The sequence below is a fragment of the Eptatretus burgeri genome, chromosome 20 (genome assembly GCF_056783735.1).
Source record: "Eptatretus burgeri isolate ZD-2024b chromosome 20, Ebu_testis_v1, whole genome shotgun sequence".
Lineage (NCBI taxonomy): Eukaryota > Metazoa > Chordata > Myxini > Myxiniformes > Myxinidae > Eptatretus > Eptatretus burgeri.
This window is the reverse complement of record NC_140980.1, coordinates 827,993-854,814: the sequence shown is the minus strand read 5'-3', so window position 1 is coordinate 854,814 and position 26,822 is coordinate 827,993. Positions and strand designations below refer to the sequence as shown.

The following is a 26,822-nucleotide window of genomic DNA, read 5'->3' as shown; positions in this document are numbered from 1 at the left end:
ATATTTTTTATACAATCTTAAAACATCTCCAAAACATCCGATTTTTACCAGAATTTCGACAACCGAGTTTCAAGCGTCCAAAAATAGTAAAGTATCTCAACTCAACGATCGGCCTGATCCGCATCCCGGACGTTCACCCGTCTCTCGATTGTGAATCATCATTTCAAACAAAAAACCCCCCAAAACTCTCTCATCTGGATCTGGATCTTCACCAGAACCGAATCGATCCGTGCTCGTCACACTCTCTACCGATCAACCGAGTTCCGTCCAAATTAACTAATCCGTAACTTTTGGAGGGATCGTGCTCACGGACGAGCACGGGTGAAAACGACATCCATCTTGTCTGTGTGTGTGTGCGAACAAGACATCTCACAAAAGGTTTGTGGACGGATTCGGATGGAATTTGGTGTGAGGGGTTTTGGGTGTGTGACGAGGACTGGTGATTCGATTTCGGTGAAGATCCGGACCCGAGAATGTGTTTTTGTGTGAGTGATTCTTCACTGCCGAGAGACGGCGGTGCCAAAAGCGATGTTTCAAGGAGTTGTGGATGAGTTCGGACAAAGTTTGGTGGATGACCTGGGGAGGTGAGAAGAAGAAGCCCGTTTGACTTGGGTTTGAGTCCGGATGCAGATCCGACACGAAACGTGAACTGTTCAACCTGGCGGAGGTGTGCGCTCGACCAAGTGCATGCCGGGGTGTTCAAATGTGGTGAACTGGTCCCATCGGTTAAAAACATGGCGTTCACCAACCATTTGCAGCAACAACCGGTGATTGACACCTGTACTTACCTGTACCCACAACTCATTTAAAACTTTACACCAAAAACAATTAATCAGATAAACAAAGGAAGAAAATGATGGTTAAAAAAAAACCTCACGACGACATTCAAACAAACAAATAAATAAATAAATGTCACGTACAAACTGCACGTCATTGAAACCCTTCCCCCCACACCAGCCCTCGCACACCCAACACCAACCAGATCACTCATCTTCCAGGTCCGGCGCGGGGACAACGGTCTTCATCTCCCGGGTCAATCAGGGACTAAAACAAAACAAATCGGCACAAAAAACCCGCCATTCGTCATCTAGTCTCAGGAGGGATCGTGATGGAGCCTCCGGCCTTGTCGAACCACCAGGCCTTTCTTCACCGAACGGGCCTCGTCATCGTCCGTCTCCGTCCATGTATCGTGAGCTTTACCTCGCGGAAACGGCGCAGACGATGTCCCCGTCCTCCTCCTCCCTTCTTTCCCTTTGTCCTTCACTCCGGACGGACCGTAAACTCTTTTCTCACGGCGATTTGGTCCTTGCCGGAACATGCACGTGATGGCGGCCCTCAGCCGTGTTCTGATTGGTTGAGAGAAATGACGTCAGCTTCACAGATTCCTCTTCTTTCTTTTTTATGTTTTTTGTAATTTTTCATTTTAAATTTTATATTTTTTTGTACCCTGATTGCAATTCCGAATTCAGTCACAAAATTAATTATCAAGCGTAGTTGTGCAGGAACGGTTGCCACCGTTCACACTTGTTATTAAAGTCGCCTCCCGGCCGCCCACCCTTTTGTACGGCATCGTCGGCCATGGCGGTGTAATGGTGGCAGCATCGTTGTCCAAACGAAGGTTTTTTTTTTCTCCGATTGTTTACCACACAGTTTGTCGTGTAAGGAGGTTTTATCACATTGAAAAATTGTCTTGAATAACTCTTCTTCTTCTTCTCTTCAATAACTCACCAAATGCCTTTCAGCCAGGGGGGTGTTCAGCTCGGCAGTTTCTTGCGGAGCGCTCGCCAAGCGGCTTAAGCACTCAAGCAAGCAGTCCATTCGAAACCGCTGAAGAGGAACGCTCGCTAGCTGCTTGGTAACTCACCACACCCCTGGCTTTTAACCACTTTTTTGCACCACACCCTTCACAAAGCGTTTTGCTTGCTGAAGCTGTTTGTTGATCCGGGTTCATGGTTCCACCGGGTGGTTCACAAAATGCCTTCCCAGAGTTGTTTGTTCATAGTATATATCCTTTTAAATGGTGAGCTTCAAGAAAACAAGCAGCACGCACCATTTTTAGGTTATTCCTCCGAAATGAGCACATGGAGTGTGTCCCGGTGTCCTGCGGTCCGTGCGGCCACCGTACATGTACGTACGTACATCTGTTAACGTCTCACAAACGACTGAACCAAGACAGAGGACGGACAAATTTGGTACGATGAATCAGGACAGCGATGTCTCATGATGGGGTTGTGCTCCACATGACTGTACTTCTGAAGGGGGGGGGTCACGGACCCTTCCCCCTAATCCAGTGGTTCTTAACCGGGGGTACGAAGAATCAAAGCAGGGGGTACGATATATGGTGTCAAATTCAATACTGTATAGTACTTAAATTCCAATAATAATAATAAATAAATAAATGAATAAGTAATAAGAAATTTTAGACAGGGGGTACGGGGAAATATTATGAAATCTCAAGGGGTACGAGCACATAAAAAGGTTAAGAACCACTGCCCTAATCCCTTATTTTCACCCCTCCTGTTGAGGAGATAACCGTCGGTCGCCCACGGGACGATTTGTTAGTTTTTGGTGTGACCCGGCACAGGGGGACATCACAAATGATGAGAGAGAGAGAGAGAGCGAGAGAGAGAGAGAGAGAGAGGAAGACAAAGAGAGAGAGAGAGAGAGAGAGAGAGAGAGAGAGAGAGAGAGAGAGAGAGAGAGAGAATTATGAACAAACCACGAGACCACATTGTGAAGACCAACTCCACGTTTCAGCGACATGTTTTACACAAGATGATGCAGACTTTTGGGGAGACTGTCACGTGGCACAGTTTGTGACGTGTTTGGAACAAGGCTCAGATAAATGCAAATTTGTCCATCCTGACAAATCTCACACTCTCACTTAGTGTCTCTCTGAAAGGACCGTTGAGAAAGCCGCCCCCCATCCACTTTCTCAACAATCCTCTGGAAGAAGACCTTTCTTTCAAGCTTCTGGCTCTCACTGTCTGCCGTGATCATTCCTGGGAAAGCTACATTTCCAAACTGGCCTCCAAAGCCAGTCGTCGACTGGGAATCCTACGTCATGCAAAGTCCTTCCTTGGTACACCTGAGCTCCTGACCATATACAAAGCTTTCATCCGCAGCTTGATGGGAGTACTGCTCTCCCCTCTGGGCTGGTGCTCCCGCCTCTCACCTTTCTCGGCTTCACGCTGTGGAAACCAAGGCATTTAGGACCATGGGTATCTCCCGCGATGAGGCTGAGCCTTTGTGGCTCTCTTCCTCATATGTGGTGACTTCAATTTCCATCATGTCAGTTGGCTGGGTGTGGGTACCTCCCTCACCTGCCACGACACTTCAGCAAAGGATTTCTGCGACTCATTGGGACCGACAGATTCTCTCAACTTCCCGAGCCAGATCTCAGCCAATGGTGTTTCATCTCTTCTGGATTTGATTTTGACCAATTTCCCAGAAAATGTATGCTGTTCTTCCTCTGATCCAATCGGTTCACCTGACCATGTGCTTGCTAAAGTGGACATCTCTCTGGCCGTTATTAGAGAACCAGCTCAGCATCAATGAGTCTGACATTTCACTCAGGCCGACTGACAGGAACTTCAGGCAGCCATCAAACTTCTACACTGGTCTCCCATGTCTACTCTCACCAACATCAACTCGTCCTGGGAATCTTTTCAAAGATATTTGCTCTCTCTCTCTCTCTCATGCACAGATTTGTCTCATCTTCAGTTGTCCTCCCCTTCCTCCTGCCTTCCTCCTGTACACCGAAGCTTGTGGCCGTTCCTGCCTGCTTAAACACTCCCGATATCCCCATTTTCCCTCCACCACTCCTGCCCTGCACTTGAGATTCGTGTAGGCCCACCTGTCTGTGTCAGGTGAGTCAGGAGCCGAACCCATGCTCCGCTCTTCCTCGAACCTGCTCATCTTTCCAAATCTCCTCTCCCGAATGATCGATGGCACCTGTCTCACATTGTTCGTCCATAGATAGGTAAGAATGCGAAAGGGGCTTTTCCAGAAGGGTTAAGGGGGGTGAATTACTTTTATTTTGTGGCTTTGATTGCTGCATGTGCTCGTGTAAATCTTGCCTTGTAAATACCTGCTCATCGATTGCTGTTTGTAAATGCATGATTGCTTGCTTTTGTCCTTTCCTTCATTGGTTTGACGTTGTGCGTACGTAATAGACAGATGGGAAGATTTTGCCCACACTGATTGGCTCAGTTGGTTTAGCCAATGTGGAACCCACGGTTTCGCTCAGGCGTAATAAGTAGATGGGTGGACGTTGAGGGTGCGGTCCCCAAACTACTGGTAGGTAATGCGGTTTTATTGGATGTGATGACCCTGGCCGGTTTGGACGTTTCAATCGGCGTCTGTGGTTGCCCAGCAACTCAGCGGACCACAGAGTTATCCGTGGCTGATGGCCTCAACTCCTGAGTTCAAGCAGCGGGTCTGAGAGACCCCCCCTCATGACAGCCCCAGACCGAAAATGTAAATAAATATCGCAGAAATTATACTATTGTTTGATCAATTCAGATTATTTTCCGAAAAAAAAAGTTTACATTTGCCAAGACCATGGCATCTCAACGATACCCAAGGAACCGGTGCAAACTGTAGAGCACAGATGCTACATCATCAGAATGGAAGTTTAATGAAATAATTCCACATCCAAAACACAAACAAAGAAGTGAACTTCTCCATGAAACCTTCAGATGTAAAGTAAAAGGAGTGAAGGTTGGAACGGAGTATCACTGCTCCAAGCATCCTCAAGTAATTGTACACAATTCATTACAATGAGAAAGCAACGGTTGACCCCGAAGGAGCAACTGACCGACGCGGCAAGGTAGGTTAACTGGTCTTCATTATCTACACACGAAGCATCACAGAAGACAATTTCCAACCGATCTCCAAACTGTAGGCTGAGCTTCATCAGATGCTGACATCACCACGGTGGATGATTGTGACCTGATGTGCTGAGCTGCTGGGATGGCTCGTCCTGAAACACGAGGCAGTGTTTGACCACAGACGGTGCATGCTCATCAAAACCCAGCAGAACTTTCTTACTGCTTCTTCTTCCTGACCTCCTGACGAACATGACGGTTGAGCGCAACTCTTCGAGTGACATCACGGACTTTCAGATCCAGGAGTGTCGTGATGTTTTTTTCCAGCTCTGGCCTGATAGGACGTAGCTGCCGATGAATATACTTTTCCAAGAAGAGCTTGTTCCTTGTGCGGCGTGAGATTTTCCACGAGGTTTATTTCATTTGAAGTTCGGACATCTTTTCACCTTTTGCCGGTCCAGAAACCACCGTCGTCGGCTTTTCGGAAGTGTTTTCCAGTTCGGTCGAAACAATCGCCGTGGACGAGCATCTTGGAGCTGATGGTTGACCGACGTCGGCAACGGTGGCCGAAGACGTACTTGGTACCGGTGATTCCGTCACGGAAAATGATGGACACCGCTCATGATGCCGGTTGAGGCTGTATTGGCTGAGGGGGTATCCTAAAGGGTTCTGACAGTGAATGCAGGAGTAACGAACTTGCTCATGAACCTCATCATAATTCTGCACCGCGCCGTGAGAAAATGCCAGGTGTTTAGCCAGTTGTTCACGAATTTCCTGGCGTGGTCAACGAACGATCTTTGGGCGGAAGAAGCACAATCCACTCGTACGCTCCTGGGCCAACGACTGAGCGACCTTCATCCCACGCTGCACGGCATCAATGTTCACCTCATTCTCCGCACAAAGGTCTTCATGGTCCTTGAACAAAACGTTTGGCTCCAATTTCTTGCTTCTAAATGGCTGTTGAAGATACTTGTCAGCCTTGAGAATTTTCGCAATCTCCTGCTCTGATACTGTGACTCCAACTTCGGTGTGTTTCAACTTTAATCTCTTAACCATCACTACAGGAGAGAAACCGCTTTGGTCACAACCCAACTGTGTCCTCTTCTTCCGGTGGAGCATTTCTGCGACTGTCCTTTCATGTTTAAAATGTTCATTTGCAGTGAATGTGTTGACATGATCTTTCCATGAAGGACGGCCCTTCTTCGAGATCTGTTCAGACGCGGACAATGCCTGACCTCTTTTGAAACCACGTGACTGCTGGGGAATCTGCCGAGCTGCTGGTAGCGTCGGAAAGTTGGTCGTGTACAGTGGATTCAAGACGTTACCTACCGGAGTGATGTTGTACATCACCAAGTTTGGCTGTGTGGTTGTTTTGGAAGTGGTTGTGCTGACCGGAGTCGTCATCAATTGTGAAAGTTTGAGGAACGTGTACCTTTGTTGCCTGGGCAGGAAGAGCATTTGGTCGTTTGATGGAAGTGGCATCGGAGAACGTGGTTGATAGAGGCCGAAGGAACTATAATCACGAACTGGCTTTAAAAGGAGTGGAGGGGGTTGCGAAGGAGTAGAGAGCCTTGCACTCTCGTTTGTGGCTACAACATATCCAGGTGGAAGAAAGTGTGGAGGTTCCATTTTTCGAGGTGGTGGTGGAGGCAAGCCTTGGACCACACGGGGTACAGCGTTGTGAATCATCAGGCTGTGTTCCATCGATAAGTGCTGCTGAAACAACTCTTGGTTGAAGCCTCCCTTCCCACAGAGCAGGCAGAAAAATCTCTTTCCTGACCGGGCCAGTGCTGAAGGTCCAGTCGTCTTTGGAGCTGGAGGGATGCGTTTCATATTGGTAGCTTGGGCTGATTCAAGCGGACGTCGAGCTCTTGCCTGGGACGCAGCACACGAATCGGTCAATAACTTATTGAGATATCATGTTATGCAGCTTTATGGCCACATCTCTCGATGGTAAAGGATCACTTAAACATTCTAGTATCTGCATCTCGATCCAGATCTTCAACAAAATGGAATAATTTCATCCTTGTCACACACACAACCTTTCCACCAAATCAGTCCACAACTTCGTGAAATGTTCACAGACAAGCAGACAGGGGTGAAAACATAACCTCTGTTCACGTTTGATGGCAGAAGTAACGACAAACAGCACTCGGTTTCCTGCAAACCTCCGCTACACTGAACAGTTTATGTTTTGTATCCCACTGATTGGCCGGATCTGGATCAAGAACTGAAACAAAAATCTAATCCACTTGTTCTTGTCACCGAACCAACTCATCCACCTAGTTTTGTCCCAACTAGTCCACAAATTTTTGAGATATCATGATGTACATCGTTTTTGGCCCCATCTCTCAATGGTGAAAAACCACTGACAAATTAACTAATTGTCATCTCCAGATCCAGATCCAGATCCTCACCGAAATCTAATTATCTCGTCCTTGTCACACACCCAACCTGTCCACCAAGTTTCGGCCGAATCCGTCCATAACCTTTTTAGATATCCTGCTCGAAGACAGTCCACAACTTTTTCTGGATAAAATCACAAAGTGGTCCAACAAGTGGAACATGTCTTTCGATCCTGACAAATCTCACTGTGTCTCTCCAAAAGGACCGTTTGGAACCCCCCCTCCCCCCCCAACCCTATCGACTTTCTCAACAATCCTCTTGAAGAAGTTCTTTCATTCAAGCTTCTGGGTCTCAATATCTGTCATGATCTTTCCTGGGAAAACCACATTTCCAAGTTGGCCTCCAAAGCCAGGAGCCGACTGGGCATCCGCTGTCGTGCAAAGTCCTTCCTCGGCCCACCTGAGCTCCTGACCACGTTCAAAGTTTTTGTCCGCAGTCTGATGGAGTACTGCTCTCCCCTCTGGGCTGGTGCTCCTGCCTCTCACCTTTCTCGGCTTCACACTGCGGAATCCAAGACATTTAGGATCATTGGTATCTCCCCAATGAGGCTGAGTCTTTGGGCCTCTCACTCTCTCACCGCAGGCTGGTCGGTGGTCTTTCTGTCTTCTACCGTCTCTTCTCCGGTCTCGCCCCCCCTGCTCTGTCTGTGATATGTCCTCCCCATATTTCCGCAGGGTGCTCAAGGTCCGCCAGCAACCCCCTTCTGGTAAAACTACCAAAATCACGAATCACTGCTCATCTTCACTCTTTCATTCCCCTTTTTTCCCAACCTTTGGAATAAACTCCCTCACTCTCTTCAATACCACTCTTCTCTCTCAGCCTTCAAAACAGCTGTTCACCACCACCTCTTATCTTCCCCCATCGAAAACCTTGATCTTTTCTACCCCCGTTAATCCACCCCACACCCACCTCCTTCGAATTCCCTGCTTCCCTTCCTGAAAGTCCCTGTAATGTCCATCTTGCATTCCCGTGTTCCCCGCCCCATCCCTCTCCCTTCCACAGATCTCCTAATGTCTCTGTTCCCCACTGTTTTGTCCTTCACTCTCCCGCCCCCCTTGTTGTGTGTTGTGTGTTCGCTCTCATAGGAGCCTCAACAAGGTACACAAAACAAACAAACAGAAAAAGACAGACAGACAGACATGGGTGAAAACATGTGGCAGAGGTCATGAACAAATTTGAACATAAGTCACACGACCATCAACAACCTTTTCAAACAATAACTTGTCAAAGTCAAGAGGTCCACATCACGACGAGAGTGAAAATTATTATTTCTTTTACCAAGACAGGTTTCTTTGATGGTGGATCAGCCATCAGGTTCCATTCTGTATTCTCAAAGAGCATCTGTATAACCCGATCATCTTGCTTGTTCTGCAACACATTGCAGGAGTCACACCTGTGGCATTTCAATTTCTTACACACAGAGCACCAGTAAAACTTTCATGAGATACTTCCTTACCGGAATGAATTTTTTGCAAAGATCCATGCCGATTTCAACCAAGACCTTCTGAAAGGTTCTCGATCTTCTATCACCTTGGGGAACACCTCGGAACTCCTGTCGGAGAGGTTGCAGCTCCTTTACTTCATGATCTTCCGAATGTTGCAAGCTCTGCTTCGTCTGAAGGTGCCCCCGCTCTTGCACGTCCAACCTCATCGAAAGCTGATCCCACTCTTGCGAGCCCCTCGTCGTCGCCAGCTGCTCCCGCTTCTGCGGGTCCAGGGCCGTCGGCAGGAACTTCCACTCTTGTGGGACGAGGGTCATCGGCAGCTGCTCCCGCTTCTGCGGGTCCAGGGCCATCGGCAGGTGCTTCCACTTTTGTGGGACGAGGGTCATCGGCAGCTGCTCCCGCTCTTGCAGGTTCAGCATCGTCGGCAGCGGCTGCCGCTCTTGTGAGTCACGTGTCTCCGGCAGTGGCTGCCTCTGTTGCTGAAGCCAAGACATTCGTAATCCTTCCTGCCAAACTACAAATGGCTTGCTTTGTTTTCTCACAACCTGCTGTTGTGGCTTCTGCAGCAACGATTTCTGATGCTGTCCATTCTGCTGACACACTTCCTGTACATTTTTGTCGATGACCTGCTGTTGATCATGTTGCTGGGCCTCCTGCTGCTCCTGTTGTTGCAAACCTTGCTCCGCCTGATGTGGATAATGTCTGAGTGCTCGCAGCTCCAGGAATTGCTTCTGGTCATCGTCATGTGGTGGTGCAACATGGCGGAGTTCATGCTCTTGTGGAGGTGTCGAACCGTGACGCTGCTGCTTCCGCTGTTGCAGTGGTAGCGGCGCGTGTCGCTGCTCCTGGTCTGGTTGATTATTTCCATGTAAATGCCACTGAGGTTCTCGGAGTAGAAGTTGCTTCTTCCTTCCCTGACGATGAAGCTCAGCCCAGCCCTCATGTTCCTGCAGCTCTGGCGGCTCTAACCGGCCCCTATGCTTCCGTGGCTCCGGCTGACCATTGAGCTCCCGGAACTTTGGCCGACCAACGAGCTCCCACTGCTCGGGCTGACGACCGAGCTTCTGCGGCTCCAGCCGACCACCGAGCTCACGTGGCTCCGGTCGAGACGGACATCCATGATCCTGCAGCAGCTCTGGCAGGCCCCCACGGTCGTGTAGGTCAAGCCGGTACCCACGCTCCTGCAGATCCAGCCGGTCCCCACGCTCCTGCAACTCCGGCTGCCCCCCATGCTCCTGCAGCTCTGATTGTCGCTCCTGTTTCATGATTGAGTGATGTCTTTGTTGCTTTTGATTGTCTTTTTGTTGCAGTCGATGGTCAAGATCTTGCAGATCAAGATGACAATCTTGCAGCTGAAGGCCACGCTTCCCCTGATGCAACTCCATCTGGGAGATAAACAAACACACCGCCCCTTTCATCATTGTTCCGTGAAAGCATCAGTTGATTTTTCAAAAGGCAGTTGCATTGATTGAAAGAAAACAAAACACCACATGTGAAACAAGAGTCAATGCATTCATAACCTTCCTCGACCAGTCGAACAAACAAATGAAATGACAAAAAAAAATTAAAATACAAAGAGGGAGAGAGTCAAATCATTTGAATGGTGAAACACGTGTAACGCAAACAGTCAACACACAAAATACCAATATCTGAAAACACAACAGCCTTGATAAACAGCCTTGTGCAAGGGAATTTTGAACCCACAATGAGAAACACAAGATCGGACATGTTCATCTTGATTCTTGATGGTCCAGCTGAGTGGAGGATTCTGCTTTGGCTCCTTCATGAGACTCCATTTCTTGGACAACTGTTTCATGAACATTTTCAAACTGAAATTAAGCAGACACAGTCAGGGCTGTTAAATAGGCCACATGAGGCTCGTTTAGAGCACATCTTCGAGGCCGTGTGAAGTGGAGCACACAATCAATTTGATCAGTCATGGGTGAGGCTTTGAGTGACAAGTCATCCGCTTGAATACAAGGGCCACCCACGGCAGTCGAATTCCGACTGCGTAGAAGCAGCCATGAAAAGTCATCACGTGACGTCATCACAATAGTTGACTTCAGAGAGGAAGGAGAAAAAAAAAAAACCACATGGTGGCCATTCCCAAGTCTGCACAGGAAAATCGTTTGTCTCGGTGCTGGCAAGCCATGCAAGTACAGCTATTGTATGTACAGTCAATGAAGTAGTGTGTGACGATACATGTAAAACATAGGGGCGATACCCCCGGGCGCACACCTGGAAGTGGCTGGATAAGATAACCAGGGAACGGCATGCATGACCCACAAAATATGTCACGGAGAAGAAAGTAAAAAGCCATGGATTTATTATTTTTTAATGTAGTGAAAAAACTTTGGTTCATCACGGGTGATAAAAGTTGTGGTCAAGTTTCATCGAAATCCTGTGTGGTTTCTGAGAACAAAGCAAATACCTATTTTTTTGGGGGGGCAACCGAGCTGTTTGGAGAAGGAGAGAAGAAACTCCCTTCGGGCCCGATTTTTTTTTCATGCCATGAACAAACTTTGGGAAGTGCACGGTGGTGAACGTTGTGGGCACATTCCAAGTGTTTCACCAGCTTGTGATTTTATCCAGGTCTGCAGAGAATGAAGATGCTGCTGCTTGCCCATCAGAGGGATGAGGGATGGTACGGCAAAGGGTGGAGTCATCAGCAAAGAGATAAATAGGATTTTCCAGGGAATCTGAGAGATCTTTGATAAAAAAAAAACAGAAAAAGGCACAGGGCACAGAACACTGCCTTGAGGAACTCCAGCCTGCATGGGAAGAGGAGATGAGAGAATTCCATTAAGAGCCACGCGTTGACTGCAACAAGAGAAGAAGTCTCAGCGAGCCATGAGTGGAGATTGCTTTGGATACCGTAAGAAGAGAGTTTGGTGAGCAGGGCGGGATCGAAAGCTCACGATATGACAGATATCTGGATCCAGAAAAGATAATTTTTTTAATTTCTAAGTGATTCTTCACACTTGAGAGATTCGACCAAAAAATATAAATGGGACGATATCTCAAAGAGTTGTGGATGGATTATGATTGTGGATATATCCCACTCCTGACACCAAATGTATCTGGATCCAGATAAGATAATTTTTTTTAATTTCTCAGTGATTCTTCACACTTGAGAGATTCGACCAAAAATATAAATGGGACGATATCTCAAAGAGTTGTGGATGGATTATGATTGTGGATATATCCCACTCCTGACACCAAATGTATCTGGATCCAGATAAGATAATTTTTTTTAATTTCTAAGTGATTCTTCACACTTGAGAGATTCGACCAAAAAATATAAATGGGACGATATCTCAAAGAGTTGTGGATGGATTATGACTGTGGATGATTGTGGATATATCCCACTCCTGACACCAAATGTATCTGGATCCAGATAAGATATTTTTTTTAATTTCTTAGTGATTCTTCACACTTGAGAGATTGGACCAAAAATATAAATGGGACGATATCTCAAAGAGTTGTGGATGGATTATGACTGAATAAATGTGGATATATCCCACTCCTGACACCGAATGTTACTGGTTTGGGGAGTACTCGGACCCCCTTCCCGGGCGATGACCCTGAAGCCGATGAGCCGCGGATAACTCCGGGGGATGACGGGTTGCTAAGCAACCACAGACGCCGTCTGAGATGCTTAATATGGGCAGGGTCGAGCGTCTGAATCCCGCATTTACATTCCTGGAAGATTAATCGCCCCAGATAAGGACTGTGCTTCCCAGCGCTCCACTGTTACCAATCAGAACGGCTGAGCAACACAGTCAATGGAACGCTGGCTATCGTCCGTCCACAACAAACAGCGGGGCAGAACTCCTTTTCACTATTACATGCTATGGTTTAACACTCCAACGGTTTACCAAAGAGACGTATTGACACGCAGGCAGTGTCACACAAGAAAGATCTTACCCCGAAGCACAGAAGCAATCTCAGTCAGTCATCGTATCACAATCTTTTACCGACACAGCATGCTGGGAGGAGAGAAGAAGGTTTGAGATAGAGAGAAGCGAAGTGGGGTGGGGTATGGAGTCGAGCCCGGCCTCACCCACAATAAACTGGACAGCTTACGTGGCAATGGACAGGATGCGTGGTGCGGGTGAGACGTGAGGTGTGTTCAGTTCAGTTGTGTCGCAATGGTTGCCAACCTATGGTTGTTTGTCCGTGCTTTATCCCTTGTAAACGCTGAGCGCCAAGCAAGGAAGCAGCACGTACCCATTTAAAATTCATCGGTATGACTGGTATGGAGTTTGAAGCACCACCCTCCCAGACTCAGAGCGGACGCTGCAACCTTTACACCACCGAGTCCGGTCAAAAGTGTCTGACGTAGTGACGTCTGATGACACGTCGAGAGTTTCATACCGATATGACGTCACAAACTTTCCACGTGGGAACGTGGACCCGACACACACCTTGGTAAATGGTACATCGGGTTCACATCGCGGACGAGGAACATCACAGCAGATATCAAACTGTTCCTGGGAGACAAGTCGGGAGAAACGATGACGCGTGAGGAGGCGGGGCGAGCACGTTGCGTGGACGGGCTTCTCCGACACGGGGATGACGTCATACCTCTGGTGATATCCCACTCCCACCTGCCCCCCTTCTCCCACCGGATCCCTTCCCACGAACCAGGTCGATTTTGCTGCTCCTGCCGGTCGACGATCCGTGCCGTGACCAGCAACGTGTCGATGGTCATCGCCGGTTATTCAAAGTGGACGACCATCGGTCTCTGTGATACCACGAGTACCCGTTCCCGTTCTCGGAGCCTCGACCCCGTTATTATATCTCGGACAAACGATCCACTGAACCTCCCGTTCCGTTGTCCCTCCGCCCGTTCTTTGGAGGCTTGGCGCGATCAGTGGACAGGCGGAGGTCGGCCATACACGATGCTTCCCCAACAAGTGGTCCGCAAAATGGCGGGAGAGGTCAGCGTGGGAGTGGATCACGTGACGCAAAACCAGAAATGGATCAGACTTGGATTCATAGTGACCTTCATCCCAAAGCTTTCACTTTGTAAATGACGTCACATCGGATTAGTATTAACCTTTAATAAACCGGATGCTTTGTGTTGACATCTTGTATTCCCTCACGGCCTGGTAACTTTCCGAGCCCGAAGACGGGAATGTGCCTTGTTTTGGTGATCTCCATCAACGTGACGACACCATGGCCGTCTTAACCGATGACGTTTGAGGCAGCTAAGCCAATTGCAGCTCGCCACGTCAATGGGGTCATGAAGCAGCCTGGTCGGGTGAGTTTTATGATCGTGCTCCATTAGAAAGGGAGACCATTCGTGTGGGAACCACAACCTGCAAGGTTCTGCCATTTGTATCTCCAAATCGGAAACCGTCACCATGGATCCCAAGCCCCGTCCCTCCACCATGGATTCCAAGCCCCGCCCACACCATGGATCACAAGCCCCGCCCCACAACATGGATCACAAGCCCCGCCCCACACCATGGATCACAAGCCCCGCCCCACACCATGGATTCCAAGCCCCGCCCACCCCATGGATAACAAGCCCCGCCCCACACCATGGATTCCAAGCCCCGCCCCTCCAGCCACCCACCGTCCCAAGCGACAGGACGAGAGCCGCCATGATAGGAGAGAAAACAAGCTCGTCGATTGACGCGGGATCCGAGAAGGTTCGTCCTCGCATCGTCCGTCAGGTGAACCTCATCGTGTCACCTCATCTCCCGATTCGCCACCACACGACGTGCGTGAAGAGGGTTTGTTCAAGCCTCGGCTCGCCGCACGTAACTCGCTCCAATGGCGACCGCCGACTGTGTGTACCAAGCGGTCCTGAAGTGGCGGCGAGTTTCTCCTCGTCCTCGGAAATCCTTTTTTCATTGAGGACGAGCGATCCTCGTGTAAACTGCCAGGACGCGTGCCCGTTACCTTGGAGACGAGCGATCCTCGTGTAAACTGCCAGGACGCGTGCCCGTTACCTTGGAGACGAGCGATCCTCGTGTAAACTGCCAGGACGTGTGCCCGTTACCTTGGAGACGAGCTTTGTGTTCGTGATTGTTAAGAGAGAATCGTTTTAACATCAATGTACTTGATGTTTTTTCATCACACGATATTATAACTATAAATGGTGAATAATAATAATTATTTGGACAAATCCCCGATTCGGGTAACACGTGGGTCCTCGGTGTTCGCGGGACTCCCCCGAGTCTCAGGACTCCTCGCACGTCTCTCTATGACGCGCCATTGGCGAGTTCGTGACGCGTGAACACGCCTCGTGCGGTCTATTTATTACATGTGCAAATATGCAGTCACGTGTTCACTGAACTGCCAGGAAACTGCGTGGCCGTACGTGCAAAAAAAAAAAAAGAATTGTGACGTCATAGCACCGTGTCCTGTCATTGGTTTGGTAAATAAATGGCCATAACTTGGGAACCACTTGTCCGATTAATATCAAACCTTGAAAAGGCACATCCTCAGGTCCCCAGCAATATACCTGGCAAGTTTCAATCAGATCGGATGAGTGGTTGTCGAGAAACAGCGGTCGAAGACACGCACACACACACACACACACACACACACACACACACACACACACACACACACACACACACACACACACACACACACACACACACACACACTGAACAAGCAACACGAACCGACGGCTTGTTCAGACGTGGGTCTTTCATCCGATGGTGAAGTGTGGACGATGCGGTGCTTGGGTGGGAGGTTTGGTGGTCTGACTCCGTCATCGACTTGGGCCAAGTTCCACAAGAACCACACCGGGCAAGACAACACGAGGCCCGACTCCAATAATTAAATAATTACAAGGGTACTCGGTGGAGCACACACCTCTGGCCAGGTTTATTAGTTTAAGTTTTGTGTCCCACTGATGGTTCGGATCTGGATTCGAACCCGAGCTGTGAATTGGAGCTGAGCTGTTCAGGGATTGTGAATATTGTCACTTCAGGTCACATCAGATCTGTGACTTGCTGCAGGTACCGTGTACACCTGTACTAACCTGTTCCATGGTCTGGTTGTCGGCCACTAAACCGTCTCCCCCACCAGGTTTTCTGGTGAGGAGGGTGTTTGGATATGGACACCCAGCAGGATTAAAAACAAAACCTGTCAAAGGGCGGAGGAGCTCCTTGTGAGCCAACGGCCATCCATATCTCGTGCTCAACTGTGTCTGCAGACGTCCTCTTGAAGTTGGGTTACTTCTTATTAGGAGGTTGGTGGCAGGATTTGCAGTCCGGCCACCGTAAAACCATTCGTTCCGCAAAACGTACAAAAAGCAAAAATAAATCTGAAAACCCACTCCGTGGGAGGACCTCCTGTGCAGCGATGGTCTGGTCGCTCTGATGGTTACCATACCCAAGGAGTTGCTGTAGCTGTGTCCAATAAGCTGACCCCAATGATACTTGAGGTAACACCGGTCAACGAGCGTATTATGAGATTAAGGATTCGTCACTACTTGGGTGTCATTTCCCTGGTCTCTGTCTATGCTCCGACTGAGGCGAGTGACCTCACCGTGAAGGACACATTCTACGCCACTCTTGAGTCAGTTGATCAGTGCCCCAGACGAGATACACTTCTAGTCTTGGGGGATTTCAATGCATCGACTGGAACTGATAGGGATGGTTTTGAGACATGTGTTGGTCCCCATGGGTCAGGAACTATGAACCAGAATAGCACTAAGTTCCTTGACATTGTAAGAAGTCATGGACTTAGGGTGGCTGGTTCATGGTTTCAGGGCCCACAGGCTCATCGCTGGACTTGGTATTCCAACGCTGGCGGTGTAGCAAAGGCGATTGATCATGTCCTCGTTGATTGTCGCTGGAGAATGATCCAGAACTGCAGGGTCTACCGGAGTGCTCAGTTCCTCAATACTGACCACCGGTTTGTTGAAACAACTCTGAAGTTGAACCTTAAATCCTGGAGAATGGTACCATCCCAGATGAGGCTGGATGTTGGCAAGCTCAAGGATGAGAGGGCAGCTGAGGAGTTTGCTAACAGGCTGAGTGGGGATTTGTGGGGTCTGGGTGCTTTGGGGGGTCCTGAAGAGTTGTGGAGTTTCTTCAAGACCACTGTCCTTGATGTTGCCGGTGGATGTCTTGGAGTTCACCGTCGGGCGAAGAAGAATTTTGTCTCTCAAGGGACACTGGGTACCAATGACCAGAGTCGCAGGGCCAGGCTGAATGGCAGAGCTGAGCTGTTCAGGGAGCTGAGGCGTAAAACTGTACGTGCTCCAAGGGTGGACAAGGAGGCCTATGTGCAAGGAATCTGTGAGGGGTAGAGCATCACCTGTGGACAGGTGATTCTCATCCCGCTTACAGGGGAATTCGCGCATTGCGTTCATCCAACCCCATCCCTCGGTGTCCTGCAGTGAGAGCAGAGGGTGGTCGGCTCTTGACAGAGGAGTCCGAAGTGAAGACCCGCTGGGCCGGTTACCTTGAGCGGTTGTACCAGGCTGAGCCACCAGCTGTCGAGTTGGATGTCAGGGGTGTTACAATAACTGTTGCTGACCCTCCAATCAACTGTGATCCACCAGGCTGCGGTGACCCGGTTGAAATGGGGGTAAAGCTCCATGGATCTGTGACATCCATGCTGAACTGCCATTTGTATCTCCAAATCGGAAACCGTCACCATGGATACCAAGACCCGCCCATACACCCACCCCCAAATCAAGCAACAGGGCGAAAGCCACGGTTCGAGCCAGGAGAGAAAGCAAGCTCGTCGATCGAGATGGTATCCCGTGAAGGTTCGTGATCTCATCCTCCTATCACGTGACCCTCATCACCTCACATCCCGTGTCCCCGCCACACGACGTGTTCAGGGTTTGTTGAAGCCTCGGCATGCCACACGTGGCTCGGTCTAATGGCGACCGTCGGGTCTGGATCAAGCGGTTCTGGAGTGGCGCGGTGTTGCCTTGTCCTCGGAAATCCTTTTTGATCGATGACGTGTGGCACGTTCTCGTTCCAGACCCAGGAACGGGCAGAGGATGTAACAATGAGTAAGAGACCTTCCAGACTTCCTCTTAAAGTGATTCGCTCCAAAATTCTCTCCAAACGGCTGGAGAACCACGTGAGTTCTTACCTTCACCTTTACCATTCAGGATGTTTTAATGGTTAGGAATCGTGATCAAAGACCCATCGATGGTTTGTGTGGATCGAAATCCCTTCATTGAATTATTCTTCTCGTTCTTCTTACACCCTTCTCGATTATGAGCAGAAAGACTCGGATGGCGGAGACAACAAGGCTCAAGACGAGATGGAGTGCGAGGAGCTCACAGGATGTGTTCCGGAGACGGCTGGAGACCACCTGATGTCTCCACCCAAGAACGCTTCACAGCCCAAGACCATGTAGGGAGGAAGGTCCCAGATACCTTCCGCACATCGCTTGTCCGGAACTTGTACCTTCGGTGTTCCACCGAGGGAAGACCTGTCCAGATTAGTGATGTGTCCATGTACCCGTTGCTCTGGTGTTCATGTTGGTTTGTTTCATTAATTTTTATTCCAAGGTAACCCTTAGCGATGACGTTGACTCGTTCGAACCTCGTCATTCCAAACGTTTATGTTTTCCACCTTGGAGTCTTTGCTTCCTGAGCCTCTGCACCCTTGGACGTGTGGATCGTTTGTGTTTCTTCATTCTGAGCCTTTTGTGTGGAATTATCATTTCATAAAACAGGTTCAATCGTGTGTACCATTTTATATTTATTTATTAATCTCATTTACCACCAGTGTGGTTGTCCACCTGATGTACGGCAGCCCATTTCTTGAGTTTCGAAAGTGCTGGGTGAGAAAGTTTCTGATGCTTCCCCCTTTTTTCCTGATCTGGAATTGTAATTCCAGACAAGGTATTGTCATCGTGCACCGTCCGTCCATCCGTCCATCTCCAGTTTCGACTTCTCCAGCCAAACCGCTGAAATTTGGCAGCAAGGTTCCGCTCCTGACTCGGAACGGCATTGCAAAGCTCGTTCCAGTCACGTGACTTCAAGTAGGTCAAAATGACACGTCGTAAATTCTTTAAAAAAAAATCTTCTCTCACAGACCCACCAGTCAGAATGCTACAACATTGAGGTTGCAACATTAGGCCAGGGTCGGAATGTGAAATTGCGGATGTTATGCCGATCCCATGACCGGAAGCGTGTCAAAATGGCGGACGTAATAAATGATTGGGAAAATCTGTAAAATTCCTTCAAATATCTTCTCCAGACCCACCAGTCAGAATTTGGGTGACAACATTAGGCTAGGGCCCAGGTAAGTTCCAGTTCCAGTGGTCCTATTTTTATTTCACACCATTAGAATAGATCAGTTTGCAACAACAAAACAATTTCTCTGGTGCAAATTTCTGATTGAGACCATTCTTGGACCCTTATCGGGGTCTTTCTTATCTGCAAATGGTGCCGATTTTCACCTCTTACATGTGTTTTGTATTTTTTTTTTTGTGGACAATCTTCTGTGGACTAAAAACGAATGAGGACCACTGGGACAACAAAACAGCGATAAAAATTAGTTTGCTTTAACGCACGGTCGAGCCGATGCAGGAACAAAAATGAAGAAGAGGAACCTTTCTGAATTTCCAAAGTCGAAAAAGAGCATAACTGTGAAAAATTGACGAAACGCCCTGAAACTCGAACTAGTTCCATAACTTGTCATAATAAAGCCATGCACCAAGTTTCAGTTGAAAATGTTAAAGGGTATGGGGAAAAAATCTGGAAAAACCACAGGTGGGGCAGACAGACAGAGAGCAAACCAAGAGTCCCCTCGAGTGAAACTGGTATGGGACTAATAAAGACAAGGCCTCTCAGGAGGCCTTGTCTTTATTATATTATCTCAGGAGCCTAATGTACATAGGGTCTGCAGGATGGCCGAGAGGTACGCACGCACACTCACCTCGAACCTGTCTAGCCTGGGTTCGATTCCCGAACCAGCTATAAATTGTCAGTCATGTGTTTCACAGACAGGGTGATTCATCAATGTGTGTTCCGTTCCTTGGTTGGACGACAAGTTGGGCATCCTACCTGCCGGCATTAGTTGGTGGACAATAAAGACCGCACGGTATTCTTCGCGAAGAGTGGGCGAGCTATTCCCAGCACCATGAACAAATTCCCAATTCTTGCCCGAACTAGTCGAACGTCAGGCCTGGCCAGCCGGTTTGTGAAGACTCGGGCCAAGCCTCCCATGGCGGCCTACCCCATAAAAAAGGTTGGTTAATAGTTGCGGTTGAAGAAGAAGAAGATGCTGAAACATACTACAGTAGTATACGAAATGGAGTGAATTCTAGAATGTTCCAGATCGTCATGAGGTATGAACCATCTCTTGGTGAATGAACCTGAGCTGTGTCAACACAACGGGTTGTTGGCCACGTTTGGTGTTCCCATCTCAACTCTCAGCTCATGCTGCTGGGCTCTCAGATTCAACTGCCACTTACTGTGTGCATTTGTCCATTGTCCATCCTGATCCTGTCTGTGACGTATGCACAAAGCTCCTCGATGAGCCTCAGATTTATTTATTTGAAAAACATAAATGGCATCGACTCATCGTGTCCCTGTATTCATTAATTTCATGGAGAGCCGATGGCTGCTGGTTGCGTCATTGTTTGGAGTGTGGCTGTGCCGCCGATGCAGTGCCCCCTGTCGGTTGTGGAAGGAATTTGTAATTTGTTCAGGGTGCCGGTGATAGCTTGCCGACTCTTCGCGACTAATGCTGGCGAGACCGGATGTTTAACCTCCATCCGAGGGACGTCACACGCGTCGGCACCTCGCCCTACATGTGAGACACCAGGATGGTAGTTTATAGCTGCGCGGAGAATCAAGGTCACGCCAGACGGCTCATGGCGAGTGTGCTGTCCTTCGAAGCCAGAAAGTATTCAATTGGAAACAAAATGGCTGACACCAAACTTGTCACGTTCCTTGTAAAGAATATCTTATTGAGGCAAATCCCAACCCAGACACAAGGTGGGAGAAAACACAATAACACGAGGCCTTTTGTTTTGGGTTGCTCAGTCGGTCGAGGGATCACTCGGTCCCTCTCCTGAACGGCTCGAGTCCCCATGGATTATTGTCACCCCTGTCCTTCGCTTGCATCCTCATCATTTCTCCCACCAGGTACGCCTTATCGCGTGCTTCCTGGAAAACAAGACGTTGAGAACAATATTAAGTATTCCCTTCCTGTGCTTTAAGAGATTTATGTCTGAGATGCTGAGTCGGTTTCTAAAATTGGATAAAAAATTTCCTTTGGAACCTGAGTTTTGCTCAAAGGGCCCCTCTAGTCACCGAGTTAACCGGTGGTTTCTTTCGGAATCATCGTTAAAGCAATTTGAACATTTCACAAAGGAGATGCAAAATCAGAAAATCGTTCACAAAAGGCAATTATTATATATCGATGTAAGGGCCTGTGTATTTATTTCTCTGACGTTTCCGGAAGTGACGTCACGTTCGACACTCGCCATTTTGTTTCCACTCAGGAAAGGTGAATTCATTCCGTCCGAACCTTTCTCGACGCGCACCTGAATTTGGGCTGATTGCTTGACCGTTCGGGTTGTCTTCACGACTCTAACGCCGGAAGGGGAGACGTTAGTGATTTTTATTTGCAGGAAAAATACATTTATGGGTGAGTAATTGCACTCAGTCATTTGAAAATTCTGTTCCCACTCCCACCCCCATTTCTGTTGGGGATACAGCGGTGTCCATCCAATGACCCCCTCCTGGTCGGAGCCGCCATGATTGCCTTCCAGATAAAACAGAAGTTTGAATGAGATCATTTTTAATTTTTTTGACTCGTGGGGCTGGAGAGGTTTTTTTTTTGAAGAAATTCACTAAGTCAGCCATCTTGACCTACTGAAAGTCACGTGACCGGAACGAGCTTTGCAATCCCCGTTACCAGTCAGGAGCGGAACGTTGCCGCCAAATTTCAGCCGGATCGGCCGTGCGGTTTGGCGAAATAGTCGAAATAGGAGACGGACAGACGGACAGACGGACGGAGGGTGCTCGATGACAACACCTCATCTGGAATTGTATTTCCAGAAACGCTAAAAAATATTAGCGCTGCCCCTGCGCTCACCTGGTCGAACCAGGGAACCATTGGGCGGTGTGAATGACCCACGGAACATGTAAATGAGCCGACGGTTTGAACGAACTTGTGAAAGCACCGGGTCAGAGATGATTCCTACCAAGTGACATCGAAATCGGGTGAGAATTCCCTTTTGAGAAGAAGAAGAAAGTTGCGATGCCGGAATCGGAACGACCTTTGACCTGCAAAATGACCTCCTCAACATGGAATTTCTTGACGGCATCCGCAAGGCATCAGGAGGCCGTGGTCTTCACGAAGTTCTCCAAAGAGAGCGGTGGAAACATGGCCGTGGAGTTTTGGTACGTCACGGGTGATGAAGGTTGCGGTCAAGTTCCATGGAAATCGGGTGTCTCGTTTTGGAGAAGGTCTGAGTGTTTACACACCGACTGACGAACACCGCACGTTGCTAATAGCTCACCTGGAGCACGTTACAGGTGAGCGAAAAATGAGGTGTGTGTGTGTGTGTGTGTGTGTGTGTGTGGAGGGGGTGAGGGGGAGGGAGGGAGTTTGGAGGGGAACTGTGATCTCGGTACACGGGTATATTGAATCGTTGGAGCTGTTACCCACACAGCACCACACTGACATACCGAGCAGGGTCACCCGGTATCACTGAGCCTCCAAGAACACCAGACCACTTGGTACCCCCAGTCGAGAGAAGAACATAAAGTTTGTTTAGGGTGCTGGCGATAGCTCGCCTACTCTTCGCGGAAGACGTCCACCAACAGATACCGACGGTCGGGACACAGTTTCACGTCCATCGGATCGGGACGGATCACTTTGTGACGCCTCGTCCTGCATGCGAAACACCAGGATGGCGGTTTATAGCTGGGTCGGGATTCGAACCCAGGCTCGATTCCTCCCAAGGGAGGACGCACCAAAAAATACATCCCTCTCCAGATTGATGGTCGAACTGAAATTAAATTTCAAAGTTGGAAACAAAATGAAAACTCATAAATAATATAAACACAGTGTTTCGATTGGTTTTCGCTGGATCACGTGACATTACGCGTCACCAGGGACCCGCCTATCAAGGCCCTCCGCGTCACCAAGGACCCGCCCATCAAGGCCTCCGCGTCACCAGGGACCCGCCCATCAAGGCCTCCGCGTTACCAGGGACCCGCCCATTAAGGCCTCACGTCACTAGGGACCCGCCCATCAAGGCCTCCGCGTCACCAGGGACCCGCCCATCAAGGCCTCCGCGTCACCAGGGACCCGCCCATCAAGGCCTCCACGTCACCAAGGACCCGCCCATCAAGGCCTCCGCGTCACCAGGGACCCGCCCATCAAGGCCTCACGTCACCAGGGACCCGCCCATCAAGGCCTCCGCGTCACCAGGGACCCGCCCATCAAGGCCTCCGCGTTACCAGGGACCCGCCCATCAAGGCCTCCACGTCACCAGGGACCCGCCCATCAAGGCCTCCGCGTCACCAGGGACCCGCCCATCAAGGCCTCCACGTCACCAAGGACCCGCCCATCAAGGCCTCCGCGGAATCGATGACCGCTCGATCGATATGGACGTGAGAATGAAGCTCTTCGTGGCGAACACAATTATGGGAGACGAACATCGCACATAAAGTGTTTTCAATTCGAGCAAATTATTATAATAAAATTGTATAATCATTATCCCGACGATGACACACAATTTGAAGCGACTTGATGTCGTCACAGGTCGAGGGGAGCCGTGCGCATGCGCAGTCGATCGGGCCCGCCCCCTTTGTCCCTGACCACGCCCCCGTGCGTCGGCTGCGTGAAAGACGCCATTTCGTGAGCGCGGACTCGGTTCCTCGTTGCCAGTGGAAAGCCGCAGGTGGACCCGTGTCCGTGTGGCTCGCTTTTTGCAGCCCCTCGTGTTGTGAGCTTCACCTCAATGATGTCGGCGTTGGACCTGATCGTCCTGGTCGCGATGTTACCCGCAGGTGAGGTACAGGTGTCACCCGGTGTTTTACATTCCGTGTATATACCCACCAGCTGTTTTTCAATGCAGCCAATGAGGCACGTCGGTTTACCTTTGGGGGGGGGTATACACCTGGCGAGGCCCTCGAGGGTCCACCAAGACCCGGCCACTTTACAATATTTTAAATACAAAGGACTAGTTGACAAAGACCCGATTTGAGGAAGGTCTTCACGTCTTGCACTCATCGTTTGTTCCCGACACCGCAGGCCTCGCGCTCAAGGTGGAAGTGCCTCCGTCACCCGTGCAGCTCGGTGTTGGCGAAGGAAAGATGTTCCGATGTACAGGTGAGTGAGTGTACCTGCCGACTCGTATTCCTTGCTCTTCCCCCTGAAAGTTAACAAACGTGCGGTCGCCATTGACCACAGCGGTCCGCTCGCTTGCTCTTCGCGTCTTCCTCATAATTCCCTCTTCTCCGGCTCTTCCTCTCTCATTGGGGTCTTGATCTTCCGCTCTTCTCGTTCGCTCGGAGCTCACCGTCACGTTTTCACTCACCTCCTCATTTTATTAATATTTAATTCCCGTAACATTGTCCTCCACCTCTTCTCACCGATATAAGTGACTCCCAAAGGACCCTCTTGTTTCCTCGTCCAGTGGATGAAGATGGTGCCAAAGTTCGCTGGTTTTCCTCGAATAGGGAATCATTGGGATCGTACGAGCGCATCGAGGCCGTCACGCAAGGGAAGGTGGCCATGCTCTTTTTCCACAACGTCATGGCCGGAGATTCTGGTATCTACAGGTGTATGGCCAAGGCGGCAGGTGGCTCGACCGCCGAAGATTCGCTGCAGGTGGAAACTTACTGTGAGTATCTCACCTTTCTTCGATCGTCATGTCGCACTCATATCTCACCCGATGCCGATGCTTTGCCTCATCGACACACCCGAACGTTGCTCGCACACCCGAACCCTCACGCATCAGTCGCACCCATCCACCCTCCCAGGGGTCGTGGTCGGGATGACGATGGCGAAAAGACATTAAGCAGGCACGAACCAAATCACGGAGCCGGTTGCGGCTCATATCCCCTGGTTCTGGACTAAACAAGACTTTGAAACAAATGCTCGGGAAACAAGACTCGTATTGCAATGTTCATGATAGAAAACTCTAGTTATTGACAGATTACACACTTTAACTAAATTACACAGATTATCTAAAACCTGCATCCTTCGGTGAGCAAATATACAGAAGAAACATTTTCCAACTGGAGGGGGAGCACTCGGGAGAGTGCAAAACCTCCGCCGCCAATACTGCTGCGTCACTCAAGTGAACCTCATATCTTATTCATTAAATATGATGTCAACAGTGCTGAGAGTTTTAGTTCTTTTCTTCATTTTTTTTGGGGGGGAGGGTTGGAAATCCTTAAAACATGTAGAAATGCAAAAAAAAGAAATCGAAATTTTGTTGAAAAAAAAGTTGCAAAAATTATTTTTCTCAAACAATTTTTTTGGGGGGGGGGGGCTGGGGGGTTGGAAATCACTTAAAACATGAAGAAATGCAAAAAAAAATCATTTTTCTCGAGCAATTTTTTTTTGGGGGGGGGGACTAAGTCCAAAATCGAATGGCATGATCCTTGGACCATACCTAATCCCCCCACCAAGTTTCGTCGAAATCCGTCGAGGAGTTTTTTTCCGTAATACTGTTCACAAACAAAACAAACAAACAAACAGAAAGGGTGAAAACAGTAACCTCCGATCTTCGATGGCGGAGGTTAACAAACTGGATTTGAGCCTGTTTTGTGTCGTTCCTCTCCCTGCCCGCTTGAACGTGCGTTTCTCTTCTCTCCGCACCTTTTGACTCACCTCCTCATCACCGACGTCACATCCGTTGTGCAATCCTCTCTCTCTCTCTCCCCCAGACAAGCTTGCCTTCACGGATGTACAGCTAAGGCAGGACTTCATGGAAGGGAATGACTCCGTGGTGAACTGCACAGTGTCTGGTACGCCGCAACTCGTTGTGGTGTGGATGCGAAATGGACGGACGCTCGGCGAAGAGGATGGTTCGTACCACGGTCCCCGACTCGCCCACGAGTTGTGTTTGTAATTTTCTTTCGTTCGCCGAACGAGAGGGGATTGTGTTTGGGTCCGTCTGTCCGTTTGTTTGTTTGTCCGCACAGAACTTTCGTGTTTTTCTCCGCAACCGCTTGTCGGATTGAGACGAAATTTTCGCCACTGGTGTGACTGCTCATGTGAAATGTTGTAATCATAATTATGACGTCATCGGTCACGTGGTCTGGCAGCAAGTACTCCTCATGGTGGAATGAGTGATTTTTTTATGACGTCATTGGTGCTTTCGTTAAGACGTCATAATTTCACAAGAAGAACGGGTTACATTGTCCTCCTGCATCTGATCGGAATGAAAATCTTTGAGGGTCATCTCGGGATAAAATGGTCCGCAGAAAAAAAATTAATTGATGACGTCATCGGTCACGTGGTTTCATGGCAGCGATATTGTTAAAAAAAAAACATGGACAAATGTGTCCAAGAGCCGCATCATCAAGGTTTTGTCTTCACCAGAAGAAGAAGAACAACAACAACAACGCAGAGCTCTCTACTCTTCGAGCCAGCGTTCGCAACGCGACGCCGCTAAAAAAATAGATAAATATATAAATAACAACAACTTCCGATATTTCGTCACGTGCCTTGATGGAGCCAATAGCGAGACCCGTCATGGAGGATCCTGTTCATGACGAGAAAATCGTGTATTTACGAAATTACAACACATTAAATGGAATAATCTTTAAATAGTAACGTGAACTTTTCGAAACTTTAAAGCAAATGTCCGAATATATTTAAAAGTTGATGATAGACGCTCTCAAAAGGCACCCTCAATGCGAGGATGTGTACAGGTGTTTAGTACTTAAGGAGATCCGGATCCTGTAAATAAAAGAGCCGAGTCCTTAAGGTTTTGTCTTCACCAGAAGAACAAGGACAAGAAGAAGAAGAACAACGTGGAGCTCTCTTTGAGCCACGTTCGCTCCGCGAGACGAAAAACCTTCAAAAATCTTCTCTGAAGTGGCTGAACAGATCAAGGCGAAACTTCACACGTATGACCACCGATCCACGAGGAACAAAAGGTTCACACATATGACGTCATCGGTCACATGGTTTGGCAGCCATTTAGTATTTACCCTCAAACC

At 48.9% G+C, this 26,822-nt stretch overlaps 3 protein-coding genes across 27 annotated transcripts in view; 2 read left to right on the top strand and 1 right to left on the bottom strand.

The window, feature by feature from the left end:
* LOC147008249 (uncharacterized) overlaps positions 1–13,101 on the bottom strand; it is a 34,810-nt gene extending 21,709 nt beyond the window's left edge. For 16 of the 17 annotated variants that reach the window (XM_085865250.1, XM_085865247.1, XM_085865239.1 and 13 more), the window contains exons 1-3: positions 12,911–13,101; positions 8,692–10,065; positions 8,514–8,603 (exon numbers count right to left, since the gene is read on the bottom strand). In XM_085865250.1, the coding sequence (XP_085721376.1) occupies positions 8,514–8,603; positions 8,692–10,065; positions 12,911–12,925 (1,479 nt within the window). In that variant the 5' untranslated portion in view covers positions 12,926–13,101. Of the gene's footprint in view, positions 1–4,616; positions 6,705–8,513; positions 8,604–8,691; positions 10,066–12,910 lie in introns of those variants that run through there. The other variant, XM_085865238.1, reaches the window with a different exon arrangement.
* On the top strand, positions 1,530–18,363 carry LOC147008248 (uncharacterized). Of its 4 annotated transcripts, XR_015053555.1 has the most exons (4): positions 1,530–1,618; positions 1,743–1,855; positions 17,648–17,749; positions 17,897–18,363. XR_015053555.1 is itself a non-coding variant. In XM_085865262.1 (3 exons), exons 1-3 carry the CDS (start codon positions 14,293–14,295, stop codon positions 18,029–18,031), a joined length of 285 nt encoding a protein of 94 aa, XP_085721388.1. In that variant the 5' UTR covers positions 14,209–14,292; the 3' UTR covers positions 18,032–18,363. The 4 variants fall into 4 exon arrangements, 3 of the variants coding, with proteins under 3 accessions (XP_085721388.1, XP_085721387.1, XP_085721386.1); XM_085865262.1 differs by lacking the exons at positions 1,530–1,618; positions 1,743–1,855 and adding an exon at positions 14,209–14,340; XM_085865261.1 differs by lacking the exons at positions 1,530–1,618; positions 1,743–1,855 and adding an exon at positions 14,231–14,364.
* Positions 18,364–23,139: 4,776 nt separating this feature from the next.
* The window catches only part of LOC147008247 (neural cell adhesion molecule 1-like), a 41,011-nt gene continuing 37,328 nt past the window's right edge, over positions 23,140–26,822 (top strand). For 2 of the 6 annotated variants that reach the window (XM_085865310.1, XM_085865309.1), the window contains exons 1-4: positions 23,144–23,654; positions 23,899–23,976; positions 24,284–24,490; positions 25,542–25,682. In XM_085865310.1, coding sequence (XP_085721436.1) covers positions 23,606–23,654; positions 23,899–23,976; positions 24,284–24,490; positions 25,542–25,682 — 475 coding nt within the window. In that variant the 5' untranslated portion in view covers positions 23,144–23,605. Of the gene's footprint in view, positions 23,655–23,898; positions 23,977–24,283; positions 24,491–25,541; positions 25,683–26,822 lie in introns of all 6 variants that reach the window. The other 4 variants (XR_015053569.1, XM_085865312.1, XM_085865313.1 and 1 more) reach the window with 4 other exon arrangements.